Source organism: Typopeltis vanoorti, chromosome 20 (assembly GCF_054136105.1).
Source record: "Typopeltis vanoorti isolate ZY-2024b chromosome 20, IOZ_Tvanoo_1.0, whole genome shotgun sequence".
Classification (NCBI taxonomy): domain Eukaryota; kingdom Metazoa; phylum Arthropoda; class Arachnida; order Uropygi; family Thelyphonidae; genus Typopeltis; species Typopeltis vanoorti.
Window position 1 is genome coordinate 14,711,979 of NC_143568.1, and position 12,450 is coordinate 14,724,428.

The window sequence follows — 12,450 nt, forward strand, 5'->3', positions numbered from 1 at the left end:
GTATCATAACATGAAATATATGGCTGAATATATATATCATTTATGTTTTAATTTTTAATCACAGTAATAAGCAGTGTTTGTATGCCAGGGGTACCTCTTAAGAATATAGAGAAATTTGCTATATTGTATTGATTTGCATTTTAGAGAAGCAACATGAAAAATTCTGAAAGATCGTGTTTTATTTAAATAATAATTCATTGACTATTGCTGTTTATGAAATGATTTTATTTATTCTGTGATGTATGAACTACTAATTTATTATCTTATTACAGTTGCCAGGACGAACACTCTCGCCAAGTGGTAGATTATATCGGGCTCATTTAATACACTGGGAGCTTTGCTCTCTTCTGTTATCTGCTTATCACAATTTATTTCATCGATTGATTGAGTATATGAAATTGTTACCGCCATGGCAGCAGTTAAAACTTGGTAAGCTGCTTTATGATTAATTTTCCTTTTGAAAGACTTGGATGTTGAGCTAACATTCATGTTGAACTAATATAATTTACGATACTTAATTTTGAGAAAAAATAATTTATTACTTCACTGATTTCCAAAACCTAAGGACAAATATTATTTATAAAGATTATAAATGCAAATTCTGATGACTCAGCTTGTGGAAATTTGTATAATTGACGATTTCAAGTAGAAATTGGATTCACATTCATATTTTCAAATTGTGTGCAAAGGGATCCTGTGGTAGCATTCACCATGATAAAAGGCAAAAGACTGCACTAAGTGAATTTTTTGATGGAAGTTCTTTTTGTGAAGGAATAAAGTTGCAAACGTGGATGTCTTGTAATGTCTCAAAGACATCATTCTTTCAGGGATTTATGCCCAGTGGCCTGTTCTTGGTCTCATTCCATCTTAGCTTTTATGACCCTTTGTAAATGGTTGGGCATATTATTTACTAGTGGTTCAGTCTTTTTTATCAAAACATGCCCATGTGGTCTGCAGACTAGAAACAAATTCATTTTTGTCTCTTGGGAAACTTCTTGAAGACATTTCTTCATAATTCCCCAGAAAGTCTCAATGGGATTTAAATCTGGTGAATTTGAGCCAAGGAATTACATTGATTTGTCTTTCTTTGAGCCATCTAGTTGTGACAAGAAGCTGAATCTTGCTGAAAAAGGAAATCACCATCACATAAATCTTCTGATGCCTGTGACATAAAGTGCTCAAGAATTTCTTGGTACACTTTGGAATTGACTTTTTCATACATAATACACAGTCTACCTGGACCCTCTGCAGTCATACAAGCACATACCATGACAGAAGTTGCAAATTTCACATGCATTTCATGCATTCTTTATCAAATGCTTCTTGCTTAAGATGCCAAATACATATCTATTGATGACCATGGGACACACAAAACATACTTTCATCACTAAAAAGTACCTTTTCCAGTCCTCTTGACCCCGTAACAGTCTTTGCTTACACCATCGCACTCTAGCTGCCTTTTGCTTGGAAGTCATAAGTTGCTTCGTCTTAGGCACACACGATTTAAAACGCAATTTGTGAAGTCGTCAACATCATAGATTTAGGCACATTTGCACCTAATTCTTGCCATCTCCTGTGAAAATACCTTACCTTACACTTCGGAAGCAGTTTTTCTTCATGATATTCTTCAATCTCCTCTCATCTCTTGATGTAGTTATTATCTTTTGACTGCTATTGCAGCAATTATTTTGAAAACTGGTTATTAGAATACTGTCTCAATATTCAACTCATGCTTGCTTGAGAAAACATTTCAATTCCTTAGCTATAAACTGTTGAGTTTGGCCTTCTTTGTGTAGAGACACCATACGAAACTTCTTAGCTTCCAATATGTCACTCACTCAACCCATGTTGAGTAAATGACTAACTGAAATCCAGTTGCAACTGATTCCTCACATGAGTTAGTCCTGCAGCTACTGAAATATATGCTATTTCTATGCTCTCTTCAAAATCAATCAGAAAAATTTGGAATATTCTAATATTTTGAATCACATTAAAATTTATTCTAATTTTGTGAATGTTTTCAAATAACAGTTTTCATATAATTTATATTACATTTTTATGTGTTTACATGGTTATATAATCTACAAAGCATATGGATTTCAATGATGCTAATTTGTATTTGGTAATAATTTCAACACACTAAATTAAAATTGCAAATCATTCAACGCAATTTCTTTGATTACTCTAATTTTTTGATTTGAAGGTATAGATATTAAATAAGAGTGCTGACGTTGGGCATCCTTGACAGACCCCTCCATTTATTGAATTCCATTCTGTAACTTTTTCATTGGTTCTTACAGCTTCAAAGATATCATCTAAATGATTTCATGTTGGGAAGAATTATTAGAAAGCTTGAAGAAGGCTGCAGAATTACTGATATTGCCAGAGAGTTTGGAATCTCACATAGCATTGTTTCCAGGCTCTGGGCAGTGTTTCAGACCAATGGAATGTGTTCCAGACATTTGCAAAGAGGTTACCCTCATTCTATCATGGAACTTGTAGACAGATTTTTAGTTATAACAAAACGTAATCAACGCACCACAGCAAGTCAGCTTTATTAAAGCACAGGTACACGGATATCTTGACAAACTAGCAAGACATCTGCAACAAGTAGGCCTACATGGCCAAAGGCCTGTAGTCTGCATCCCTTTATCAATATCTCATTATATGGCACGTTTTCAAGTGTTGTATCCATAAAAATTGGACAAGACACCAATAGGTTGATGTGCTCTTTACATATGATTCATTTTAGTCTTTCCTACAATTCTAGATGATACTTGATCTGCTGTGAAAGTGATATTGCATACCATCACGAGAATGTTTTTGAAAGGGATAGATACATCGGTGCTAGGGTCATGGTGTTGGGAGTCATTATGCTTAATGGATACACTGAGGTACAAGTGCTGGAAAAAGGGACTATGACTGGTGAACGATATTGCTAAGTAGTCTTTAGTGTCATGTTTGATTGTTCATTGGTGCTGTAGGTGAATTCCTTTTTATGAATGACAATGCTACACCACACCACATTGTACACAAACAGTGGAGATACTTCTGGAAACTGAGGATATTAATCGAATTGAATGGCCAGCACGCTCCCGAGATCTCATCCCCATAGAACATGTTTGGGATGCATTACTGCTTGAAATTCCTCTCAGGAAAGCAAACAAATCCTTATCCTTGTTCTGAAGGAGTTACCAGTTTGCCTTGAGAACTCCTGAATCACTTGGTGCTAAGCATGGTACAACATTGCAAGACCAGCATCGCAGTTCAAGGTGGACATATTCCATACGGAAATGTCTCTCCACATAGTTTTCAGTAAACACTGTACATTAATTCCTTAACTACATCATTAGGAAATTTGTAACTTTTTTGACATAAATATATTGCACTTTAATTTGTATGAAATTTATATTTACATCTGGCTGTCATAAATTTTTTCATACATATGTAAAAACATAGTCCATCCTTAGCTTTTGGGATAGCAGTATATTAACAGTCTCAGTCTCCAATCATAAATCATTGGAGACTTCAAAATTTGAAGTCTCCAATGATTTATGTCTTTGAACTTTCTTCTGCTTTAAAAAAAAAAAAAAAACATTAAAAATTAAGTCACAAAATAACATTCCTTTTCATACTAATATACAGATGATTAAAAAAAAAAAAAAAAATATGAACCTGAAAGGAAAAAATCCAAATCTGAACAAGAATGATGGACTTACTATTCCAAGAATTTGGAGGACCCATTTTCAACCCATATAGCATCCAGAACAACCCCAAACAGAAGAAAACCCTAATATGAGAGGACTTGAGAAATTGTTTAATGTAGTTCTGCTGGGGAAAAAAAAAAATCTATTAGTATGAAAAGGCTGTTATTTTGTGAATTATTATTATTTTTCTTTCAACCAGAGGTCATGCTAGGGTAAATGATCAATAAGCATTTAGATTTTTCTTTTGTGTAGTGGTGTAGTGTAGTGTCCTGTATATATGTATATTTTCCTGATGATGACTTCAATACAGAGGTCGAAGGGTCGAATGTTAAAGTAATATTCTAACACGTATGTATCTTGTATAGTGTTGTCTCCATAAATTCTTCACTATGAATGCTGACCACTAATGTGGGAGGGCAGACTAGGGGATGATTCACTACCAAGGGATGCAGTATGATGTGCCAAATGGCGATGTAGTTATTTTTCTTTGTGCAAAAAGAAGAAAAGTAACACAGACATAAATAACACATTTTCATACTTCTAAGGTGGACATCCAACTTAATCTAACAATGAGAATAATAACAGGAACTATAAGATCTACACCAAATTATTGGCTCCCTGTCATCAGTAACATTGCACCTCCTAACTTACACAGAAAAGCAGCCTCTTGCTAAATTATGGACAAATTGAACCAACAATGTTAACCTGCTGACCCACGAAGACATACAAAATTCCCACACAAGGAGACTCAAATCAAGAAATCCTAGTTGGAGAACAGCAAAGGAATTAATAGGGGAATCTTTCAACTTGACTGATAGATGAATAGCTCCAACACTATAACAATCCCAGATTAACTGTATCGGACTCTATATCTAAACTACCTGGATTTGGACTACCACGTCATCTTTGGACAACCTTAAACCGCATTAGAATTGGTCATGCCAGATGTAAACACCACCTACATAAATGGAAATGGACCGACTCTCCTGCTTGTGACTCTAAAACTATTGACCATATTTTACTGGACTGCTCAATATATGCTTTTCAGGACACTATACAAGATATAGCTTCCGTTGTAACATTATGTATCAACTAGCTTAAAAAAATTGAAAATTGCTTTGTAAAACTTTCTTTTACAGAAAATGTTCTCAAAGAACCTCCTGTATGGATCAACTGATGTTTGGGGGTGGGGGTATCCTGCATGAAAATGACTGAATCCATGTAGAGGTACTGCTGCTGTAGCTATGGGACAACAAAACTGTTTATAATATCACAATACCTCTCATCAGTAACTGAGCAGGTCACAGGGGCCAAACTGGTGAATGTTTTCAAAGAAGACTTGTCAATGATAAATGAAGTTGCAAACCCACACCAAACAGTAACTTTGGATGAATGCAAAGGAATTTGTTGAATTGCATAACCTATACCTGGCAAATGTGGGTATTCTCAGCTCTGTTCAGGTGAAGTGAGCCTCATCTCCCCCACAATTATCCACGGTTATGCAATATCCAATTCCACTTGAGCAAGGCATGCTAAAGTGAATGTCAGTTGACTTTCACAGTCCTGTGGGTGCAACTCCTATGTTGGGGTTATCTTGAATGGATAGAAATGTAGAATCTTCTGTAGAATTTTCCAGACAGTAGTGTAAAGCACATCCATGTGTCTTGATAAAGCATTTTGCACTGCAGGAACCAATGCTGTTATTCATGACCTGCTCCAGTACAGCAGTAGCAACTTATAGAAAAATAATACTAACATTTAAATAATATTAAAACTATTCACTTGTTGTGAACTCTGCCAGGTCTATCTCCCAATGATCCTGTATCTTCAAAATGACTAATTGTTCATTGCAGAGTACATGGAAATAGTGGATCTCGTTGACTTGTCCAGGTGCTGAAATTTGTGGAGTGCAGCAACAGCATTGCAATTGTTTAGGTAGTACAGCTTCATGAGCAAAGCATGTTAATGCCATCATTGTGTGTATTTACAACCATAATGAAGGGAAAAATCCCATGTCCATCTTTTTAAATCCTCCTGACACCTTCTGATTTGCCATGCAAATTCCATGCATTTGGTGTTTACAAAAAACCTGGTGGTGAATTTTGGAACTACTTTTTTTTTTCCTCCTCAGATATCACTTCTGCATGATGCACAATGCATTCCTGCAAAATTTCCAAACATTTAGATCATTGGATGGTGCCTTGAACATGGATACTTTAATAATCTTTATTGTTTTGCTAATAGTTATTTTTATGTAATAATAAATGAACACTTTTACACCCATAGAATCCTTAAATTGTACAAGTAAATTCAAAATATAATTTTTCACTGAAAAATAGTTGATATGTAAAAAAAAAGAAAACAAAAAAAGGATAATGACATGAAAGTGATTGGGCATAATTCATACTTAAAAGAATACTTATTCATCTAGTTTTACAATCTAGTTCATCTTATTCATTCATTTTACATTGTATAAAATTTCTTAATTTATTGATATAAGATATTACATTGTTGTCACTATTTTTTAGTTGTTACTGCTTCAGAATTTCAATTAGATTGGTATACTGGATCATGTTAAAGAATATTTCAAAGCTATATTTCTCAAGAAAACTATAAATTAGAAAGAAAAAATAATAATAATAAACTTATGAAAGTAGTTGGGATGTCTGATTAAATACAGATATCTATTGGTGATAATTGTAGCATTTATTCGATTTGTTTATAGATAATTTGTATAGTCTATTATCTTTAGAAACATGTTGCACCAGAATGTCCTGATTTATAATATACAGGTAGTTTTGCTAAAATTGATTAATGATTCCTTTGGTAAGAGAATAGAGTAATGTTTAAATTAAAAACATTTCCTGATACTTTTTTAGTATGAGGAAATTTCTCTCGGAGCTAAAAAAAAAAAAAAAGTCATACATCCACTCTACAACACTTTTAAGTGAGAATGAAATTTTGATGAATATCAAGTCATTCTCCAGTGATACTTTTCACCTATTCTTATTAATCTGACAGCTGTAATATTTGAGGACGATGATGGGATGTTACATGTCTCACGTATGCATGTAGACTGAAAAAGTATACTGTCCAGCTATACCTGTATTTGAGAATCTAAGTAAGGAAGAAATTTTTCCATTTTGTTCTGGATTCACTATAAATTTGAATTTCTGATTTGTGGTTATTTTTATTTCTTTTGTTTGTATGTATTTAGTGTGTGTAAGTGTGTGAGAGAAAGATTGTACATTAAAATGTGTTTTATGGACATGCTCTAGAAAAGCTGCACTGTATAAGTTTGAGTGAAAAAACATAAGCTTACTGCATTATATACAACATAGTGTTTGTAAAACTTGTTAAAAACGAAACATGATAGTTGCCAAAATTCGTATCAAAAAATAGGATTTTAGGTCTGGGAAAGATGGTTTGTTTGAAGCATCTGGTGCGAGAAAGGAAGTCAATCGAACAAAATTTATTGTTTGTTGCTGTTATAAACCAGAGGGGTCCACAGGAAGATGTGGATGCCATGCATCAGCAGATTAGCACAATAAATGCAGACTGTGCAATTATTATAGAAGACTTCAACTATGGGGACATATATTACTTAGAAAGAAGTTAACAGATACTATAGTATGAGGAATAAACTGCCATGGCACCCACCTTAATAAGATGTAGGACCTCCTTTTGCTGCGATAACTGCAGCAGTCCCGTGGGCATACTTTCCACAAGCATACAATATTGATCAATGGGAATTTTGGACCATTCTTCCTGTAGGCATGTATATGGTTGAGATCAGGGCTCTGTGGAGGCCAGTCAAGTTACAGCAGTAGCCTTAGGACATGGTACATTGTCTTGCTGAAAGAGACAATGGTCAGTTCCGTAGAAACACCTCAAAGTAGGAAGCTTTGCATTGCCAAGAATGTTCAGGTACTTCTCAGAGTTCAGTGTTCATGGCACTACAAACAGAAGTCTGATGATTCCTAACCAGGAAAAACGAGACTATCCCATTGCACTGCCACCTTTAAATTTCATAGTTGGGATTATGCACTCTGCTAGGAAATGTTCACTGGACATCTGCCACACCTGTCTATTTGCTTGGTAGAATGTGTATTGTGATTTTTTTGTTCCATAACACAGCTTACCAAGCTTTCACATCCCACTGTACATGCTCTTTGCACCACTGAAGGCTATGCTGCATGTAAGCACCACATTCCAAGCAATGTAATGTGGGGCTTACATATTGCAGTCCTACCACAGTAACCCATGTTGCAAGCCTTGGCTTTAAATGTTTTTGCGCAGATTTTTGTTCCAAATGTTGGCAAATGAATAGCGGTTTTTACATGTTATCTTATGTAGCCCTACAGTCATGTTCAGTGAGGGTGGTGGGTCATCCACTGCAGGTAGCAGTTGCATCTGACTCCTTGCACTTCCACCTCAGTTTGGTATTACTGATTGTTGACCTGCAATGGCCCAATTTGTCAACATTTTGCCGAACAGATAGGCCTGCAATGTGTCATTCCTATCACACCACCTCTTTCTAACTCCATCAGTTCTCTTCTCACAGCCATTTCACCTGGACACAGTTGCACCAACTTGGAATTATCATATTCCTCCAGTTTATACTTGCTATATGTATGATGCACATTGCCCATGGAGTGTCCATTGAATTCTTTCCAAGCAATGTAGATTGGAGAGAGGAAAGGGGCATGGCAAAATGTAACTGGAATTTATATGCTTGTTCATCTGCAACATCTGCTCTACTCATAGTTCCCAACTTTGCATCATCTATCTGGAAACAACTGAATATTCTGCTGGTTTTTATCCCATCACGGACATGGGTGTTTGTGATTGTCTTTAAGTGATAGATAAATTTCATCACCTGGTGGGAGGCCACTGCCCTGCTTATCAGAGACCTGAAGTGGCTTGTAAAAGAATTCCATGTTTGGTCTCTGGAGTGAGCTTTGTGGACTATGCAAAAATAAATAAAAATAGCAAAAAAAAAAAAAAAAAAGACTTTTGCCTGCTCACGTACCATTGTCAGTAAACTTTTCATGAATGGGAACAGTAAAAATAAAATAAAGAAAATAACTAATCTTATAGGCACTTTACTAATAAAACATCACCAGTATGAATTCTGTCACCCTCATTCAACAGATCTTCTTGCTTATGGTGAATGCTCTTGATATGTCTGATGCATTTGATTGAGGATTTGAGGAAGCTGGTAAACCAGTTATCTTGTGTCTGCACACACAGCTCTCATCATCATTGTTTTTATGTTGCTTCCACCCACAAAAGATTATTTGCAAACCTATAGTACAATTTGTACTGTGGGTGGGCTAAGGATATTTTTTTTCTCTATTTTTATTAATTTATATTTTTTTGTATTTTTTTAAATAGTCTAGATATCCTACTCTAGAGACCAAAATGAACTTTTTCAAGCTAGATACTGGGCAATGAAATTCATTTCCCACCTAAAAACAATCCCAAACATCCATGCCCATCTAGCCTGTTGGTTTGGTGCAAGTATCTCTAAAAGCTTAACACAAGCTTCAAGGATACATGCGATGTCATTATATAGCATTCTGAAGCAGTATTATTGAATAAGATTCCTCTTGTAAATACAGCATTGTAAATATTGTATTGTAAATAAGTTTGTAAAACACATCATTAATATCATAACAATTATGTATATGCAGGTTTACGTTTTTGCTTTGCTTACACTTCAATGCTTTAATCATTTTCCAATCAAAAGCAAACAAAGTTTGTGCATGAAGTATCTTCACAACTTGTATATAGCTGCTTTTCACTTCACACCAACTTCTTTATTTAGTATAATAAAACTTAAATATAAATTCTTGTTATATTCCCAAGATTTCTCCACTATTAAAATGAAACAAAACAACTCATATATACCTGCTTTTTACTTTTACTTTGCATCAACTTTTTTTAGTATGTCATAATGTACAGCACACTTCCTGCATTAAAGGAAGGATTATCACTATCCAGAACAGTTTCCACTGACCATTCCCATAATGCATAACAGTATATATCTGCATTATGGGAAGAAGGTGAATTATGGAATACATAGGCAGCCATTTTTCATTATAGAATACAAGGCAGTTCTAAATGGTCTTGTATAAGTGAGATACTAATGTATTTACTTTTGGAATTGCCTTACTATCTATCCCATAATGCAGCAGTTGCCTTAGTATTCCATTATCTATCTTTTTTTTTTTTTTAGTGTGTATATTGCTATGCATTATGGGAAGGATCAATAAAGGTAGAAAATCAGTCTGTGCAGTAACTCTGTAATGCATAACCATATATACATCTGAAAGGAAATGTCCTGTGCATTATGGGATACTAAGGTAGCTGATGCAAAGTCAACAGCCACTGTTTACAAGTAGCCTAGTAATGACGATACTTAATGCACAAATGTTTGCTTACACTTAAATAATTAAAACAAGAATACAATTTCTTGTCTAATATAATTTAGGAATCTCCATGACTATGGCAATACAAAAGCAGGTACAGTAGGTCATTAGTTCACAAACAGATTATCTTTTAAGAACTTATTTCATAGGTTGATATTATTTTGTCATGTAAAATACATGAAAATTTGCAGAAACTGAGATATTGAAATAGCGAGATATATTGAGGTATTCATAAACATATGACACGACCTGTTTAACCTATAAAGCATGAAGCTCAACTTGCAAATGGTACTAAAGAGCAGACTGCATCTTGTACATGATCATGTTGTCATCCTGATACCTACATCAAATGATTTTGATGTATAGGTGATTTCAATTTTAAAAGGAATAAAAGAAAAAAGTCATATCAGAGGAATCCATCTCATAGTCCACTCTCTTATGGGAACATCAGGGTCATATTTCAAATTTAAAGTTTTTTGTCTTGCAATGTGTATTTTTTTCATTAATTCACTCTCCTCCTACTCCAAAAAAAAAAAGCAGCTGTAAAGGACCACCAAATTGATTTATAACATCTCTTATTCTAACTTAAAGTAGAATATTAAGAGTTAGCTTGGATTCCATCCAAACTTTCAGAATTAACCTAAACAGTAAAAAGCAATACTAATATCAGTTAAAATTTTGTTTGATATTTAATATGCATTTCACTTTCTAGTACTCAATCTTCATAAAATTTCAGATTTCCTTTCATTGTTCATATCATCATCATCAAATTCCTGCCATGTACTCTCAAGGGGTGTACAGGATATGATAGTACTACATGAAAAAAATTACATCATTACTAACTTCCTATCTACAATTTTCCTCCAAATCAGTTTGTTACTTGTCAAGACTCCAACATCATCAGATCTTATATTTCTATCGTCTAAGGCACTTTGTACCGTATCAATCCATCTATATCTGGGTCGTTTTCCTGCCAATCTGGCAGAAAACACTTGTTTTGCTAATCTTTCCTTGCCCATTCTGTTTAAGTGACCATACCACCTGAGATTAGCTCTGCTAATGCATTCCTGGATGTTGACAATGTCAAGTTCTTTCCTAATATCCTCATTTTTAATATGATATTGCCATTGATGGCATCTTCATGCCTCTAATGTTTCTTAGGACTCACGTATCTACAGTCTCTAGGCTTTAGTTAAGTGCTTTACTTCTGACCCAGCTCTCAGATCCATAAGTTAAAACTGGTTTCAACACTGTCTTGTCTACAGCTAATTTAGTGTTCTGACAAATTTCTCTCTTATTCCATATGAATTTATTCAGTTGACTTCCTACCATACCAGCTTTGTTGATTCTGTTGTCTATTTCCATATTTAATTTACCATCTTCACTAAAAATCGTGCCTAAGTAGCTGAAATGTTTTACTTGTGCCACAGGTTCTCCATTCACAATGAAGCTGACATTTTCAACGATTCTGCCTATTTTCATTGTCTTTGTCTTTTTATTGCTGACCTTCATACCATATCTATTACAACAGCTATTCAATTTAGTCAGAGAATCTTGCAGGCTTGTAGCAGATTTATTTAGAAGTATAACATCGTCTGCATAAAGCAAAGAGCTGACATTAACATCACCAATTTTGATATCAGGTTTAATACCACTTTCCTTCATAATGTGATCTATATAGATAATGAATAACAGAGGGGATAATGTACATCCTTGTCTCACACCAGATTTAACATTAAACCACCTTCCTGTACTTCTTTTAATGCTAACTGCAGATTTACAACTCAAATAAAGACTAAGTATTGATTGATATAATGCCCCATTGACACCATATAACTGTGGCATATTGAATGGCTTCTCTCTTGGCACCTTGTCATATGCCTTTTCCAGATCGACAAAACTTAAATTCAGATCTTTGTTATATTCCCATGATTTCTCGACTATTTGTCATCAAGTGAAGATCTGATCCTGACAGCCTCTATTTGGCCTGAATCCAGCTTGTTCTTCACCAAGCTTTTCTTCCACAATTCTTCTCAACTTTACAATTCTTCTCAACTTCCACAATTCTTTCTCAAGTATACTAGCATTAATCTTACAAGGAACACTCAGTAGGGAAATTCCTCTGTAATTCTCACATTCAGTTTTATTTCCCTTTTTATATGTGGGTACCACCTTCTTGATATTTATTTTCTATATTCATGCCAAAGTCCTCTCATGACTTTTGTTTAGCTAGTTTCACACAGTGTTTAGCTTTCTTATATTTGGAGCACAAGCTGATTTGCCAGGAACTTTTGATATGCTTTCTTCTT

General features: G+C 34.6%; 1 protein-coding gene across 1 annotated transcript in view; it reads left to right on the forward strand.

Moving 5' to 3' along the window:
- LOC150095249 (protein FAM135A) overlaps positions 1-12,450 on the forward strand; it is a 455,287-nt gene that overhangs the window by 149,443 nt on the left and 293,394 nt on the right. The window contains exon 8 of the mRNA XM_090409881.1: positions 273-429. Within this exon, the coding sequence (XP_090266007.1) occupies positions 273-429 (157 nt within the window). The remainder of the gene's footprint in view (positions 1-272; positions 430-12,450) is intronic.